The sequence below is a fragment of the Egretta garzetta genome, unplaced genomic scaffold, assembly GCF_000687185.1.
Source record: "Egretta garzetta isolate BGI_Z169 unplaced genomic scaffold, ASM68718v1 scaffold35, whole genome shotgun sequence".
NCBI lineage: Eukaryota > Metazoa > Chordata > Aves > Pelecaniformes > Ardeidae > Egretta > Egretta garzetta.
This window is the reverse complement of record NW_009259730.1, coordinates 486079-502565: the sequence shown is the minus strand read 5'-3', so window position 1 is coordinate 502565 and position 16487 is coordinate 486079. Positions and strand designations below refer to the sequence as shown.

The 16487-nt window shown below is 40.9% G+C and overlaps 2 protein-coding genes across 3 annotated transcripts in view; both read right to left on the bottom strand.

The window, feature by feature from the left end:
- LOC104126854 (transthyretin) overlaps positions 1–2804 on the bottom strand; it is a 6797-nt gene extending 3993 nt beyond the window's left edge. The window contains exons 1-3 of one of the 2 annotated variants that reach the window (XM_035894944.1): positions 2732–2804; positions 1252–1256; positions 897–1027 (exon numbers count right to left, since the gene is read on the bottom strand). In XM_035894944.1, the coding sequence (XP_035750837.1) occupies positions 897–1027; positions 1252–1256; positions 2732–2804 (209 nt within the window). The remainder of the gene's footprint in view (positions 1–896; positions 1028–1251; positions 1257–2731) is intronic. The other variant, XM_009639459.2, reaches the window with a different exon arrangement.
- A 2192-nt stretch (positions 2805–4996) lies between these two features.
- LOC104126853 (transthyretin) lies at positions 4997–13750 on the bottom strand. Its single transcript, XM_009639458.2, has 4 exons — positions 13682–13750; positions 12756–12895; positions 7371–7506; positions 4997–5104 (listed from the first exon to the last, which is right to left on the bottom strand). The coding sequence occupies exons 1-4, from the start codon at positions 13748–13750 to the stop codon at positions 4997–4999; spliced, it is 453 nt and encodes a 150-aa protein (XP_009637753.1).
- Between the last annotated feature and the right edge of the window lie 2737 nt (positions 13751–16487).

Sequence of the window (16487 nt, the reverse complement as noted above, 5' to 3'; positions counted from 1 at the left end):
TATAGTTAACAGACCTGGAAGAATAGGGTAAGACTTGCAAATATCTTGGCGAGCAAAGTTGGAAGTGGGATGTTGCTTGTTGAATAGAGAACGAGTGTTCCTTCTGTGTACCCCTTAAGAATTTTTTCAATTTCATTTCAGATTAAGTAAAAATTGCTCTTGAGTTTTTAAAGTGTTAATGTATACTAAAATGGAGGGTAATTTAAAAAAAAGTCATCTACATTTGAAATTCTACAATTACGTTTTTTTAAAAGACGTGGCAGCATTTAAATACGTGGGAGATTCTTTTTCTTATTTTAGATGTAATTGCTTCTCTGTGGGGGAGGAAGTGAGAAAACTTCATAGCCAAATTTTCTCCTTTTGGCTGATTCCTATTTCTTGAAGCAAAGGCGGCTATTAATTATGATGTGGTACATGTTCAAAACAGTTCCCTGTGTTCTTTTTAAAGCTGTGGTTTTGTATGAGATGGAAGTCCCTTTAGAAAGAAGGGAAATAGCCAATAAAGGTAGGATTCTCAGCCAGAGCCTTAGTTTCAAACAAACTGAAAGAGTCTGCCTGGTTCATCTGGTAGCAATGCAGCAGTTCATTGGTGGGTACTGAAAAGTAATACAGTCCTTCGTAATGAAATTGGAGAGAAGCGATGATTGAATTAGAGGGTAGTTTAAAATACTGTCTTGTGCTCACGGTAATTATAAAGCATTATAAAACCATTTTGGTAGTTGAAACTGTAGTACAGTGAAAAGGCAGTCAGCAGCAAATTCATTCAATAGTACGTTATCTTTCCTTTGAGTAAAGATATTTATTCCCATATTAGGGAATGTGAAACTGGTTTTTAACTATTTGGCTTCTTCCCATTGCCTTTCCCTTCTTTCACTCATTATTTTGGTATGACTTACTTGGAATTTAACAGCTCCCAAGATCCATCTGCAGCTTCTTTATATAACTTAACTGGCACATTTGGAGCTGGACTTCCTCGGACTGAATCCAGAACTTTTATAAAAAGAGGATGCTTGGAGTCAGCAGAGTCCTTCAGGTAGGAAGAGAGAATTTTTACGTTTTAAGAAAGATAAGCAGTGGTGGATAATAAAGCAGTAAGGAATCTTACTCTCTAGATCTACAGAATATACCGTGTTTTCCTCAGCAAGACCACCGTGCACTGCAGCAAGGTAGCCTGAAGCTGTCTGGGGGCTGGATACGGTGGAACCGGGGAGGGGGGAAGGTGCTGGGAGCTGGCGGGGGGAGCATAGCCACGTGTGCTGAGGAGGCCCTGCGGCCCTGCGTGAGAACACGCTCCTGGGGGCGCCTTGTCATGGCTTAGCTACAGCTGTGACCTCGACAGGAAATCATTAAATCATCAAAGGTAGTAGGAATGTTTACAAATCTGGCAACTCTTCCTCTGTATTTTGGAGTGGCAATTCGAGCACAGCTTTCTGGGTTTGAGAGCCTCTGGTGCCTCGTTGCCATAGAGTTATCTTAATTCTGCTGTCAACTTGGTAAGCACCACATACGGGCTCTCTCCTAACACTGTGTTGGATGGGAGTTGTCAGCCCCTGGCAGGTATTCAGGGATAGGAGAGAAAAACCTTCCTGCGAACATGGCGTGGCTGTAGTTTCACTCCCAACATGTTCATCAGAAGCCGTGGTTATGACCTGATGTTTTACCTATTCAAAGGCAGAGTTGAATCAGGGCTGTGACTTTCCATTACCTATATGAAAAGTGGGAAAATAGAGCTTTGTGGAAGGTGCTAGTCCAAGATGATCTCAAAATAGCAATCATTGATCTCCATTTAATCATTGCGAAATGAATCATGATGTAGATGTTAAAAACTAAGGACCCTCTCTGACATCCCCTCTTACAGCCAGGAGCCCTGCCCTGTATCAGACCAATTTATCAGCATGTATCTATACGGCCTGTATGCCCTGGTTCCTCAGGCTCCTTTTGATGGAGTGCACAGGCTCCTGCTAGTGTTTCGTTTGAGTCATCGGCAATGGGGGCTCTAGTGCCACTACCTATTTTCCTGCCTTTTACACCCTGGGAGCTCAATGCAAGCCTCCTTCCTTGCAAAGGTTGGTCAGGTCTTCATTGTCCCAAAGATCAGAGCTAGAGAGGAAGAATGAGGCACGGAAGGGAGAGAGAGACAAGTCTGTTCAAGGAGAGTTTCAGGCTGAAGTGTCTGTGTCTCTAGCTTGCTTTGCTGGAATAAATGAGCCCTCTGGAACTGGGATCCTGGCTTTGGCTCGGTTCTTTTCTTGCATCTGTGAGCGTTGAGATCCCTTCCTGCTTGCATGGGGTAGAGCTGTAGTGGGTAGAGCAGTGAGGGAGAGGACTACAGAAGCCATTTCTCGAGCATGGATCTCACAACAGGCAATGAAATCCCTCATGACAGGAGCTTGTTCGTTGTGTTACAAGGGCTATTAGTTACTTTTCAACAGGACCCAGACTTTCATGTACTGAATATGATATTTTTTCCCCTTTCTTCTCTTACATTGTTTTTCATGTAGTCGCTGAGTCTAATGACGAATGATGCTTGTCTAACCTTAAAGCCCTCTCACTAATCACTAGAGAAGGAGAAAGAAGGACCAGAAAAAGAGCAATAGGAGAGAACTACAGTCAATACATACCATAAAAACAAAATAATTGCAATAAAATGGAATATTTTTCATTTACACTAATTAAAGTATTAAAAAAATCTGGGACTACATCAGTATGAAGGATCTCAATCCTGAGACACTTACCGGTGGTGCAGCTTCGGAGATAAATGCCAGGCCAGCTAAGAAAACAAGAACTACAGAATGAAAAGGCATTTTGCCTACCACTAGGAAGTCTCAGTGTCAGCAGATAGAAACTGGTGGGATCTGTGATTTTTATATCAAGGCCTCTAAACGGAGGCTACTTATCAGAAAACCCATATGACTTTCAACATGCCATTTCATACTATTTACTTAGTAAACAATGAGAAAATAAGTAACCCATACAAACATGAACCTTGTCTGCAAAAATAGGTCTCTTCTATCGTTGCCTCTGGAAATATGAATATTGCCTAGCTCAACTGCAGTGATCTGTTTTCTTGGAAAGAATGTCTGGTTTATTTTTCTCCTTTTCTTTTTTTTTGAGGGATAGTGCTGTATGCATCTCATATAGTTGAGAGAAATACAAATTTCTTGTCCACTCAGCAATTTCAGTTTCAGTGAGAATTTCTCTGTGTTCACAGCTTGGTTTAATTGACTCACTCATGTATCTATTACGAGATTTCTCTCTGTGGTGGCCTTGCCTCCACCTCTGATAAAAGTTAAGTGGATAATGTGTGGGCTATCTGGTTATCTTATGCATTCCCCTGGAGGAAAAATATGTTACTTTTGGTTTCCAGCATGATAACTAGATACCCATTTCTGGAGCACTGTTAAACAGTGTTTTAAGTCCCGTCCCTTTACTTGTACCTTAGATTCAATGCAAGTTCAGGACTTTCCCTGTACAACCTCAAGTCAGCCCCCACCAGAAGTCTGTGCTTTGTATTAGGGAACTGTTGCTTCTTGAAATTAAACTTTGTCTTTCTGATCTTTGCATAGATGCATGCACGTGTGCTCTCATACTCAGTGTATCCTGTCCTCAGGTGGGTGACTACATGCAGAGCAGTTTTTTGGTTTGTTTTTATGACTACACCACAACTCTATGAACATATTTAGGTCATATTTTGAGGGCTGGGCATAGCCCACTGCAAGCCAAGCCGACTGGTTTTCAAGCTCTAGGAATAGTAAGATCCCATGAAATCTGCATTCTTTAAGATGGGTGCTGTTTTGGAACTATTTGTACTGCTTACAAGAGTTATGTAACTGTGGTAGTGTCCAGAAATCAGGCAAAAAAGTAACCAAATGGTGAAACGTTAAAGGCAAGCTTTTGTAACTTGTAAATTCACTTGGTATGCAGTCATCCCGGCAGGCTCTGGGTGCAGAGATAAACTCCAAGGTCAGTGGCAGATGAGTGTTGATGGTTTCTGAATGGCGTGATTTCAGCAGCAATCTCTGTAGTTTCTGTAATCCTGTTAAACAACAATTCCTCTGCCTCGGGATGTTTTAAATACAGTAGGCCATCAGTCTACAGAAATTGTTGCTAAAGCCCTCAAACTCTTTGGTCAGTTTATCAACATTTTTTGAATCACAGTCACTCTATAGCTTACCTTTTACTGTTTCTAAAAATATGAAGAGATGATGCTTCTATTTTAGGACTTTTTAAATAATGGCTAGAGATTTAACTTACTAGACATTTAATTGGAATGTACCTGAATACAGTAGCCAACTGGATTAAAGATCAAAGTTGTTAAAAAGGGTGCTAATTGAAATGGCTTCAGAACTTCCTAGGTTGACTGAGCAGCAAACGTGCCTCTTGAACCCACAAAATGTTGAGGTTTGCCTGAAGTTTTAGGTAAAGGTACACAGATATGAACTCTTTCAGCTCTCTGCATGTATGTATTTTAGTAGTCTTTCTGCATTGTTTGTTCTGCTGCTAGGAATTCAAAATTTCTCCTGTTTAGCCTGTGACCTAGATGATAGTGGGACTGTCTCTTCTGTGTGTAAACTATGGGTAGCATGGACGACTTATTTAAAGGGCGTTTGGTTGAATTTTTTAAGTAGTACAACTCTACAGCTTTCTTATTTTGAGCCAATGCATTTGGTGAGACTTTTTTAAGGTAGTGGAGGAAGACAACAGCCCCCAGTCAAGTGCTAATTTGCTTCCATGTGCCATGCATGACTTCCAGATGTCCTTTGCACTTGAACACAAATCATGACACCTTAGAAGAGAATAAAACTTCACCAATAGAATCAAACTGTTTTAAAGAAGTAACATTTTATTGACTTGTTTAAAGTTTGCCAGGTTACAAAATGGAAAAAAAAAACTAATGTAGCAAAAAGTTATGCATTAGCAGTAGGAAAAAACCTTCCTCCTAAAAGCCTACGATAGTTCTAGCGGAGGAGGGTATTTGTGTAATGACAGTACATGTTTATTCCTGGGGAACACTGACAACAGCAGTGGTTGAATAAGAGTAAGGACTGAGGAGAGCAGCAATGGTATAGTGGCGGTGGCCAGAATCATTAGCAGTGAACACCACCTGGAAAAGAGAAAACTTGTGGTCACGATGAACAACGTACATTCAAAACTACCTTATTAAGAACTAGCAAGCACACTCCATTTTCTCTGCAGACTACTTTGACAGTTCAGTTCAATCAGTGATTTTATCCTTCTGAAGGATAATGCTCCCCATTACTTTGTGATGCTCACTGAAGACTGAGAAATTTGTGAGAATTGGACCCACGTCCACAAAGAATCATAGAATCATAGAATGGTTTGGGTTGGAAGGGACGTTTAAAGGTCATCTAGTCCAACCCCTCTGCCATGGGCAGGGACATCTTCCGCTAGACCAGGTTGCTCAGAGCCCTGTCCAGCCTGACCTTGAATGTTTCCAGGGATGGGGCATCTACCACCCCTCTGGGCAACCTGTGCCAGTGTCTCACCGCCCTCATCATAAAAAAATTCTACCTTATATCTAGACTGAATCTACCCTCTTTTAGTTTAAAAGCATTACCCCTTGTCCTATCACAATAGGCCCTACTAAAACATCTGTCCCCATCTTTCTTATAAACCCCTTTAAGTATTGAAAGGCTGCAATAAGGTCTCTATGAAGCCTTCTCTTCTCCAGGCTGAACAACCCCAACTCTCTCAGCCTTTCTTTACAGGAGAGGTGCTTCATCCCTTTGATCATTTTCATGGCCCTCCTCTGAACCCGCTCCAACAGGTCCGTGTCTTTCCTGTGCTGACTCCAGAGCTGGATGCAATGCTCCACGTGGGGTCTCACCAGAGCAGAGTAGAGGGGCAGAATCACCTCCCTCGACCTGCTGGCCATGCTTCTTTTGACGCAGCCCAGGACACGGTTGGCTTTCTGGGCTGCCAGCGCACATTGCCGGCTCATGTCCAGCTTTTCATCCACCAGTACCCCCAAGCCCTTCTCTGCAGGGCTGCTCTCAATCCCTTCATCCCCCAGCCTGTACTGATACTGGGGGTTGCCCCAACCCAGGTGCAGGACCTTGCACTTGGCCTTGTTGAACCTCATGAGGTTCACACAGGCCCACTTCTTGAGCTTGTCCAGGTCCCTCCGGATGGCATCCCATCCCTCAGGTGTGTCAACTGCACCACTCAGCTTGGTGTTGTCCCAGTCCTGCCAAAGTCTAAGCTGCTGGGACATGAGGAGTGGGCTTCAGTTATCTTGTACACAGACAGTCATTGAACTCTGTCCACTTCTCAGGCTAATTTGTTGACCTGTAGGCTATTACATCAAAGGAAAACTGCTTCAATAGCCTAGCTGGATCAGTCTCAGCCAGGTGCTTTCAAGCACCTTTTGAGGTGAAGTCCTTCCATTGGCAACTTTTAGACATCTACATGGTTAGTGAATATTTTTGAGGATTGTTTCTTTGACCTAAATGACCTAAGCCACACATCTGACTTTTATGGACCTGGACCTCACTCATTTGTTTTAGTCTTTCACAAAGCTTCATAAACTTGTGGTTTAAAATGTTCTACAGTGGAAGCTGTAGCCATTCCAGGCTACTTAATTTGAGGAAACTTGAATTTAATGGCAGATTAAGCCCAAAGACTTTAAACAAAATTTCTGGAAGTGCTATGTAAATGTGATAGAATAGAGCACACAATAAATCAGTGTAGGGCTGAGAGCAAAGAGAGTCACAAGACATGATTATATTGCTGGCCTGCTTATGAAATTCAGGTATTCATGAAACAGCCTACTTTTTCTTTCCCACTAAGGTTATTTCTTTATATTTTTATGCCTTTTGTTTTCTATTGCATATTTCAGTACTGAGCAACACTAGAAAAAAATAGGGCACATCAGAAAGAATCATTTTATCCTGTAATTACAGGTCATACTAGAATTCGTGGATTCTCAGGTGAAAAGGAATCAAGGAAATCCTTCTGATTAAAGAAGAGCTCATTTCCTATAAAATAAGGATTTTTCAATCCCTATATTCCTTCAGCAATGATAAAAGCAGTATTTTTTTTTTTTTTTCTTGTTTCTTTTAAAACACTGTGTGCTTTTGAATAATGTAGCTCTTTTTGAACAAAGGTCCCTACTGGTCTGAATGAGTGAATGGGCAGAGCTCCGCTTTGGAAGAAGTACGTGGGTATTTGCAGGGAAGTTGGCTACTTCCTTTGGCTTAGCTGACTATATAATACTATATATTATTTACACAGTCTTATGTGGCAGTGAACCGCTTCACTGAATTCAGTATTTAAGGACTGTATTTGTTCTTTCCAGCTGATGCCACTACACCTTATATAGGTTATTAGGTATATTTGCAAATACTTACATCAGCATATTCATGGAATGGGGAAAGGCCAAGTCCCTTCCAGTAGGAGCTGGTGTCAAACTTGACCCTGTATACTCCTTCTCCAAAATGTTCTTCTTTTGTGAGCTCATGGATCTCCCCGTACTCTGTGGTTTTCCTGTAATGGAAAAATATCTACATAAACATTTTATACTGTCATTTAGATACTAAACAGCAACAGTCAATGTGGAATATTAAATAGCAGAGGTGCTGCACAGCCAAATTCTGCATTGAATGGTTTCTAATAATCTGAAATAATTCCCTCCTTCTATGTAGTATATGTTTCCATATTGCGGAGCCTGTCCTTGCTACCAACTCATCCATATACACCAAAAATCAAAGCTGTCTGGCTTTTTTTTTGTCATTTCTGTTGCTACAGCAGGGATTATAGTTCAGACTCCTCTTTTAATGTCATGTTTAACTTGTACCAAGTGCCCTCTGGAACCAGATGTTCCCTGGTAGTTTAGGAAGAGGATCATCATGACAAAAGGCAAGATGCCAAATCTCAAATTATGATTAAAGAGAGAAGAGAGATTTTAGTGGAAAAGTATTTCATTCTCTAGTTATTAGCACTTGAGGCTATAGGTTTTACCCCTATACACTGATGCGTTTTTATGTGACCCTGAGTGGTAGTGTCTGGGAACAGCAATTTAGCATCACAAGATTTTATTAATTTGAATTACAATGCTTGGTCAAAGAGCAGGGGCCTCTTCTACTGGGTGCCATATAAATGAGCGATAGGAATTCCCAGCTCACACAGATTATGTACGCAGCTCACAACAAAAAACTGTGGGTGAATGAAGTCCAGAAGCAAGAAGGAAATATAGCTGGCATTGCACCCTATTTCTTTGAAAAGGAGCAAACTTTGTATGACAGCTATTTAAATATTTACATACAAGCTCCTAAACCCCATTTATGTCTTTTCCCTCCTTTTACTTTATTTCTGATTTTTTTTACCATTTTTTTTCTCAGATGAAAAGTTTTATTTTATATTTATAGCACTTCACAACCACATGATGCAGTTGAAGGAAAAATGAAGCCTTGACTTGAAGAACTAGTGGACCTTGCCTGTCTTATGGCAAGGAGCGGTTGTCTAGGCAGAAAACAAAAAAGCTTGAGGAGGAAGAGAGGGAGGGGAGAAAGCAGTGACATGCTGCTTATCAGAGACAGAATCAGTTGTGCTGTTGCATCTTTTCTTTCCCAGCTGCTGCCTCCTCCTTCTCCTTATTTGTCATCTTTGGTTAATGGTGGTGAATGAAAAAGGCTGAATCACAGAGCTTTTGCTTAAATTAAGAAGTAACAGGGTTGAAAACCCCATGCTAATTTTCAGGTTTTCTTGTATTTCAACTTTAGTGCTTTGAAGAGTGACAAAAGTTTCACTGGTCCAGCACAAGTGAAATCAGCTGTATTCAGGGTAGAACAAACCTGCAGAGAATCCAAGCCCTGTCTGAAACATGGCTCACAGGCAATTTGTGAAGTGTACACATCTGCTTTCTTTTGGTTTAGTTCGTGTTTCCTGGCTTAACCTATATTGCCTTAACAAAAGGCAATAGGTAAAAGGACAAAGAATTCATTGGTGAGCGTCCTTGAAACAGAATTGCTGAGATCCTGCAGTGTTCAGCTTAGCAATTCACATACATCTGCTTAGAAGCTGGGTAGTCTAGACACAAACCGATTAAAAGGAAAAATGGTGTCTGCCTCAAAATCTTTGTTCAGGCAAACAAATACGTTTTAGTTTGAGAAAAATGCAGATGCAGCTTGATTGGTGCTTTCCCTAATGGGTGCTGACCCAGAGTTGCAGATTTTAACCACGCCGAACTGGAAACAAGAGTTCACTTGAAGGCTGCCACCCACTGCCAGGAGTTAATAGCACTTTCTTAATTTTAATTTTTAAGTGGTAGCCATTCAATGCGAATGGTCTCACAAGCAAACCCTTCAGCATTACTGCTGCTCTGACAGCCAACAGGACAGTGTGCGATTCAGAGCCTGGGTGGGATTAGCACAAGGCAGAGGGTGCCCTGCATTCAGCCCTGGTAGCAAAATGCTACAAGTGATTCCTCCTAGGCAGCACTTGCATTTATGTCTGAGTAGGGGAATAAATATAGTATGGTTGCTTACTCTTAATAGGACATGGACCGCCAGCATCTGCTGTAAGATGGACAGTTAAGTTAAAAGAGCTGTGCTTCTCCTGCAAAAAATTTGCAAACTGCTGGTTAAGTTACTACGGCTCCAGCCTAGACTACAATCCTGATCCTCTTTTTCACTGTCTGGACCTTAGTTGTATGTTGTGGCCAGGTTAAATCTACACTGTCTGTGTGTTGTGGTTTAACCTGGCAGGCAGCTGCACACCACACAGCCGTTCACTCGCTCTCCCCCCCCCCAGTGGGATGAGGAGACAACTGGGAGAAAAAAAAAAAAGAAAAAAAAGTAAAATTTGTGGGTTGAGATAAAGAGAGTTTAATAGGACAGAAAAGGAAGGGAAATAATATAGTAATAATAGTAATAGTAATAGAATATATGAAACAAGTGATGCCCAATGCAATTGCTCACCACCCACTGACCAATGCCCAGTCCATTCCCAAGCAGCGATGGCTGCCCCCAGCCAGCTCCCCCCAGTTTATATACTGAGCATGCTGTCATATGGTCTGGAATAGCCCCTTGGCCAGTTGGGGTCAGCTGCCCTGGCTGTGCCCCCTCCCAGCTTCTTGTGCACCCGGCAGAGCAGGGGAAGCTGAAAGTCCTTGACTGGTGTAAGCCCTGCTTAGCAACAACTAAGTGTAACATCAGTGAGTTACCAACATCCTTCTAGTACTGAATCCAAAACACAGCACTATGCCAGCTACTAGGAAGAAAATTAACCCTATCCCAGCCAAAACCAGGACACTGTGCGATGACATTTATGAACTCTTGGGACACGTGCTGTACTGAAATAAACTCTGACCTCAGATGCAGACTGCTGAGGAAATATCTCAGGAACATGAATTATTGTTTTGGAGTTTAAAAAAAAAAAAAGGACGGTGGGGGGAACCACTTCAAATATGCTGCAGTCTTTTTTTTTTTCTTTTTTTCATGATTTACAACCTAGGTCACATGAGATCTATGTTTGGTGAATGCAACTCTTTAACTATGTGATAAGACCTAGATTTCCAGAAACATGAGCATGTGAGGAGTGAGAAGATCAAAGCTAGTCATGGGAGGAGATCACGTAGAATGCAAATCATATGCTTCCCAGATCTCTGTGCCCTAAAGCCTTCCTCAGAGTGCATCTCAGCTGGAGTTACCTCTTCTTGCATATTTTTATGTGGATCAGTTTTGAAAACATTTAATTTGGCTAGACGAATTTTGAAATAAGCCTCTTAAAGTCTGCTGTTGCTATGCTAACTTCCTCTGTGCCTTTTAAATAGTATTACTCCCAATTCACCACTTGCTAGGTGCATTTGCTTAATTCCCTAAAATGTGTTAGCAAAGTAAAAACAAGCAAACCAAAAGGTAAAGAACTAACTTTTATAGACATTTTTACAAAAGTAACTTTTCTGTACGCATCTGCTAGGTACTGTAACTTCAAATATTATTAACCTGACAGGAGTAGTTACAGATTGTGTTCCTTGATTGCATTCAGATTTTCATCTACTTTAACACAGAGAAAATCTGGTTTTCCCAAAAGAAAAAAATTGTAGTAGTCACATGTGAAAACCCAGTTCAAACAAGTGTCATCAGCTAAAGTCAGTGAAATTGCTGAAAGCAGCCTTGGTTAAGATGCAAGTCAAGGGAAAGGTCAAAATCTTTATCTGCAAGAGGAATTGTAGTTTAATGTTTCTCCACTGCTTTCCCCCACCAAAATGCTTCTCACTTGCCTAGAGTTAATCTTCTCAATTTATATTTAAGAAGAAGTGATTTGATTTTCTCAGGGGTGTACTGACCTAAAGTGTCAACAGAGGTTGGCTAAGAAGAGCTGCGGGATTTGTCTCCTTGGGATTGTTGAGAGCAGCATTGAAAACTAGCAAGAAAACACTGCTATGCCCCAAAAGTGAGGGCATTTAACACTGATGTTGCATTTATCTTATTCCTCTATAAATTGTATTTTGTATTACATTTTCAAGAGCACTTGATGAAACATTTGAAATAATCTGGGTTTCCTAATAATGGCAGAAATACTCACTAAGGACAAGATATTATCCTGATGTCCTCTTTCCTGGAAAACAGGGTGTCATTTTTTTCATGGGGTTCCTCTGTTCGTTAAAGTATATAAATCCATTCTGAGAGTCATTCGTTCCTAGATTAATGCTCAGCCTTTGGGAGTAGAGGTGTTTGTTTCTCCTTCAATCTCCTAACCTTTCTTGTTCCTTTTCAACAGGGAAAAGTATTTTTTGGTTTGAGTTTTGTAAAAAGAAACCCTTCAGATGGAGAGAAAGGTTTCTCTCTCCTTGTAGTCTTCTCCTCTGTTTTTTTCTGCGGCTTTTATGTAAATTATGCTATAAAAATCCTAGTATAAGATAGCTGGATGCTCTGGTGGCTCCAGTCCGTGCTTGTGCTTGTCATTCTGTGATTGAATGCTCCTGCTGTTACTAGAGATTTCTCTTGACTTATTTAAAAATCTGATCCAATAAGTTGTAACAATGAAACTTAAATGCCTGAATACCTCACCTATTTGAATTTTAGTGAACTGTATTCCTCTGTTACCCATACTTTTTCCACAGACTGAAGATAACAGTATTATTGCCTGCCCCCCAGTGATGTTCTGAGGATGCTTTGTCATTAAGCTGTCATTCTAGCAAAAGCTGTGCAGATCTATAGAAATGACCACAAACGAATGCTGAGATTGTGCTTCTGTATTGTGTTACAACGGGACTCTTTAAAATTTCGTGGCCAAAGAGTTTCTTCCAACCAGCACATTTGTTACACCAGAGAAGACAATTGATGCACTTACTATTTGCATGTGTACAGACAAAACTTACAGAGAGGATTTTGCATGTGACTGCTGCAAATAAAGCTCTATATCCATTGCATATGAAGATAGTAGGTTAGTCTGGCTTACCTACAAAATTCTGGTAAATAGGCTTTTTTTTTTTTTTATAGAAAGGAAAGATAATACTGAAGCTAGGAGAAAAATGAATTATTAAACCTATCCCCTTACAAAGATAAGATGAGCATTTCAACATATTTTTGCAATTAGCTTGTATTTCAGTCATGGATAAGTTCCACTTGAATCTGATGGATTTTAGACACAAATTCACATTCTGTTAACAGTGATAGTGAGACACACACTAGAAAACACATTACTTTTTTGACTAGGGCTCCATTCCCTTTATTTCTCAATTGTTTGCCTGAGGCGCTTTGAAAATGGCTCCATAAGACCACGTAACTTACCCAGTAGCAAAGTCCTGCCAGCTTCCATCTGCAGCCTTTTTAAAGACTTTAACAGCTACGTTGGCTGCAGGACTTCCTCTGACTGCATCCAGCACTTTCACCATGAGAGGGCATTTGGAATCGACAGAGCCATGGGAGACCTTGGGGAAAGCAGGAGAGGTTGTATAGGAGCTGTTCACCAGCCCTGCAAAAACCTTCTTTCAAGAAAAAGGTGCATTCTTACTGCAGAATTAATCTTGTCTTAAAAGCAAGTTCTTTGCCAAATGGTATTCAAAGCTAGCTCGCAAACATCTATTTCTTAAAGTAGAGTATCTTAGAGCTTTATACTGATAGCTTTATTACACACACACAAACAGATTGCTTGGTAAATATTTAGAGTTGCATATGGCCCTGGGAAAATACTAGAAAGTATACCTTTTCAATGAGGTCATGAATAAGAAAACAGTAAATTATTATAAGTGCAGGCAGAGTATGTTAGCCTAGGAAACCAACAAAGAAATACCTATGACATCCCTAGGGCTGAAAGAATATTTGTTTCTTAAGCTTCATTATACTATGAGGAATCCTTTGTCATACTTCAACAATATTTTTTTAGTGCTTTAGAGAAGTACTTGTTTGGTGAAGAAGGTAAAGCTCCCTCTGTACTGGAGATATGGGATGTGAGTCACAAACTGACAGGAACAGACAGAAATAAAAGGTCACACTTCCTAGATCCCTGACCCTTTTGTAATATCCTAAAATAGATGGTAAATGGCAAAAAAGAAGTTTTAATAATTCTGAAGAAGCTACTGAAAAAATGGGAGTAAGATAACACTCCAGCAAAGCCTAATGGTTACAGAATTTCATGCATAAGGAGGATGCTAGTCATCTAGAAAATCTAGATTATCATTCTTCTAATGATTGAGTTTGAATAAAAAGAGACTCACCAATGGTGCAGCTTCAGAGAAAAATACCAGTCCAGCTAAGAAAACAAAGAGCACAGAGTGAAAGGCCATTCTGTTTGCTGCTAGTGAGCCTTGGTGCCAGCAGCTAGGAGCTGAGGGGATTTGGGATTTTATAGCCAATCCGACAACAAAACAGGCTGCTTATTGGGTGCCCATATGACTCCAAATCTGCTGAGTCTGATTATTTGCTTAGCAAACAGTCCAATCCTAGAGTCAGTCCATGAATAGCACTGCCATTACAGTCAATGGAAGGACTGCAGGATCACTAGAGCAAAGAGAATAAGTAACGGACACAAACATGACCCTTGCCTGGGGAGATTAGTCTCGTAGAAAGCCCTCCACAAAATAATGCAAATGACCTTTGTTTGCCCAGAAATCCAACCAGTTCTAGGACATCTTCTCTACCTTGCCCTCAGGTTGTGCATGATAATGCCCCAGTGCTTTCTCTGTGCCTGCTCCATGTTTCTTCTCAATGTAAGACCAGTTCCCACATAGAGATGCAGGCTCAGTGTGTGGGTGATGGAGTTTGTTCATTGTCTGGCTCAAGCAGTGCTAATGGTCCATGCTGGGCGACAGATTCCCAAGCAGTTCCCCTGGTTATTGAAAAGGAGCAATGTTTCTTTCTGGAACCTAATTTAGATAGGATCTGACAACATCTGCCTCTCACCAGAAGTTCCTAAGGATCCATCTTGTCTAATCTTCAGGTAGACATTGAGGTCTCCTCTTAGTCACTGGGAAGAGACCTGGAGACATCTGTCCCCTTGGAAAGATAAAGGTCTCAGAAAAGTGAAATGAGTCCTTTCTTGCTCCATGTACCCTAGAAGAAAACAAGGCAAATAGCATAGACTGGTAGCTTATGCTAACATCTAGCTAACGTTCTAGTTGCCAAACTCTTGTTATGCTGGAAATGTTATTGTTACACTCTGAAATGTACATTTAGGTAAGAGTTTTTTTCAGGGGTGAACTCGGCCCCAACCTAAGTTGGGAGAAGATGTCAACTGGGGGAATAGGCAACTGAGGTATAGCTGGGTTTCTCCAGCTGCATCACATAAAACTTGTCCGTACTGTACCCTGTGCTAGTTGAGAGACAAAGAAACAACCCCGTTTGGCATTTCCTTCTCCCCATGCCCTAAGCAGCTCTGAGTCTACACTTCTGTTCTCAGGAGCTGGCACACTTAGCTTTTACTGATTTCACAGTATTCTAGCAAAAAGCAATTTTGCCTCTTACCTTGCATAGGATTATGATGAAGGTCTTAGAAAGAAGTCGTGGATGGTGTTCTCCAGTGGCTTTCATGCCTTCGGGCTGCTTTATGCAGTTGTTCTCTTCAGGCAAAGTTGTTTTTTGAAAAAAATCTATATTACAGTAATCTCCTGAACTGGGATCAAAGTGCCCTTTGTACTTACAGCATAGCAGGCTGATACGTAGGTAGCATTCTATTCTTGCTCTGCATGCACAGAAAAGTCAATGCAAGGTGCCCAGCAGTAACAAATTATGTATTTGGATCTTGAAAAGGTGAATATTGCTTTTAGATCTGTGCATTGACACTTTACCTCATTATTTTGGTCTCTTTGTTTGTAAATATTTCTCTGAAGCAGTAAAGCTCTGTATGTCAAGAGGAGAAATTATCTGTATTCTAGTGCAAGTAGACTGTCCTGTCATTTCTATCAGCTGTTCTGCAAGGAAATCACGCCAAGGAGCTAATGATATTGGCACCTGCCTGTACGTGAAATTGCTCTTGTAGGGGAGAATGACTTCAAAAAATAATTATTTTTCCTAGGTTTTCCTGCAAGGTATCAGTTTCCGAAAAATCAGGCCTACAGGGATAGTACCGTTCAGCTGTCCATGTTATCTGTTTTACTTTCCTCTTTTATAACATTGACCTTTTGGCAGCTAGTTTTTAAAATGAATAAGGAGCATGGAAAATCCTAACCCCAAGCATGATTTTTTTTGCTTGTCCTTCATTTGTTGGTTTTTTCAACTCTCCATCCCATACATAGCCTAGACAGGGATCCACTGACTGTAAGCAGGGCCACCATTCTGAAGGGAAATTAGACTTTGTCTGTTTGTGAATCTCCACTCAAACATTTTGCATATAACTAGATTATTTCTGTAAGTTCTAAGATACAAGTGGACTCAGTAAGAAGGTGAAAAAAAAAAGGTCTTTATTATTTCACTGATCTGGAAGGCCATGAAGCATCTAGAATTTATACAGAATTCTATTAAAACCCCATGTGAACCTAATTTAAAATTACTATAGCCTAGTCAAACCGAGCTAGGTAGATCTTCCTCCTTTCATTGCCAGCCTCAACCTATTAGCACAATACGCTAATGCTTTCTGTAAATGGTATGGGAGGGCTCAGGAATTTGGAATAGCTGGCTGAGAAGAATGATTCTCCTTTGGTGGAGAATCAAAAGATGTGATTGTGGGAGGGAAGAGGATAAAGGGGATGGGTAACTGCCAAGCATCCAACAAGTGCTGTTTGCTTGGTGTCTGTCTTATTGTTGTTAAACCTTTTCTGTGCAATGGGAATCTGAGGCTTATACATTGAATAACTTATCCCAGATAAAAAAAATATGGGAACCTGAAATGATAAGGGGCTGAGCACTGAGGACTAAGTGGGGCTGGGAAACCTTAGGCCTTCTGAAGGAGTAGGGAAGCTGCCATGAAGAGGAGGAAACAGGGTAGCTCCCAGAGACTGCAAGCAGGACACAGGCCACAAGGAATGCGGTGCAACACAGAGCCTTAGCGCAGAGCAATAGCATAAAAACCCTACTGTAAGAAAAGAG

Excerpts from the sequence above, each read along its gene's own strand:
- LOC104126853 (XM_009639458.2), bottom strand. The coding sequence starts at position 13,750 with ATGGCCTTTCACTCTGTGCTCTTTGTTTTCTTAGCTGGACTGGTATTT. Across the intron at positions 12,896-13,681 it reads TCTCTGAAGCTGCACCATTG|GTCTCCCATGGCTCTGTCGA; the intron begins GTGAGTCTCTTT and ends GCTTTCCCCAAG. Across the intron at positions 5,105-7,370 it reads CATTCCATGAATATGCTGAT|GTGGTGTTCACTGCTAATGA; the intron begins GTAAGTATTTGC and ends TCTCTTTTCCAG.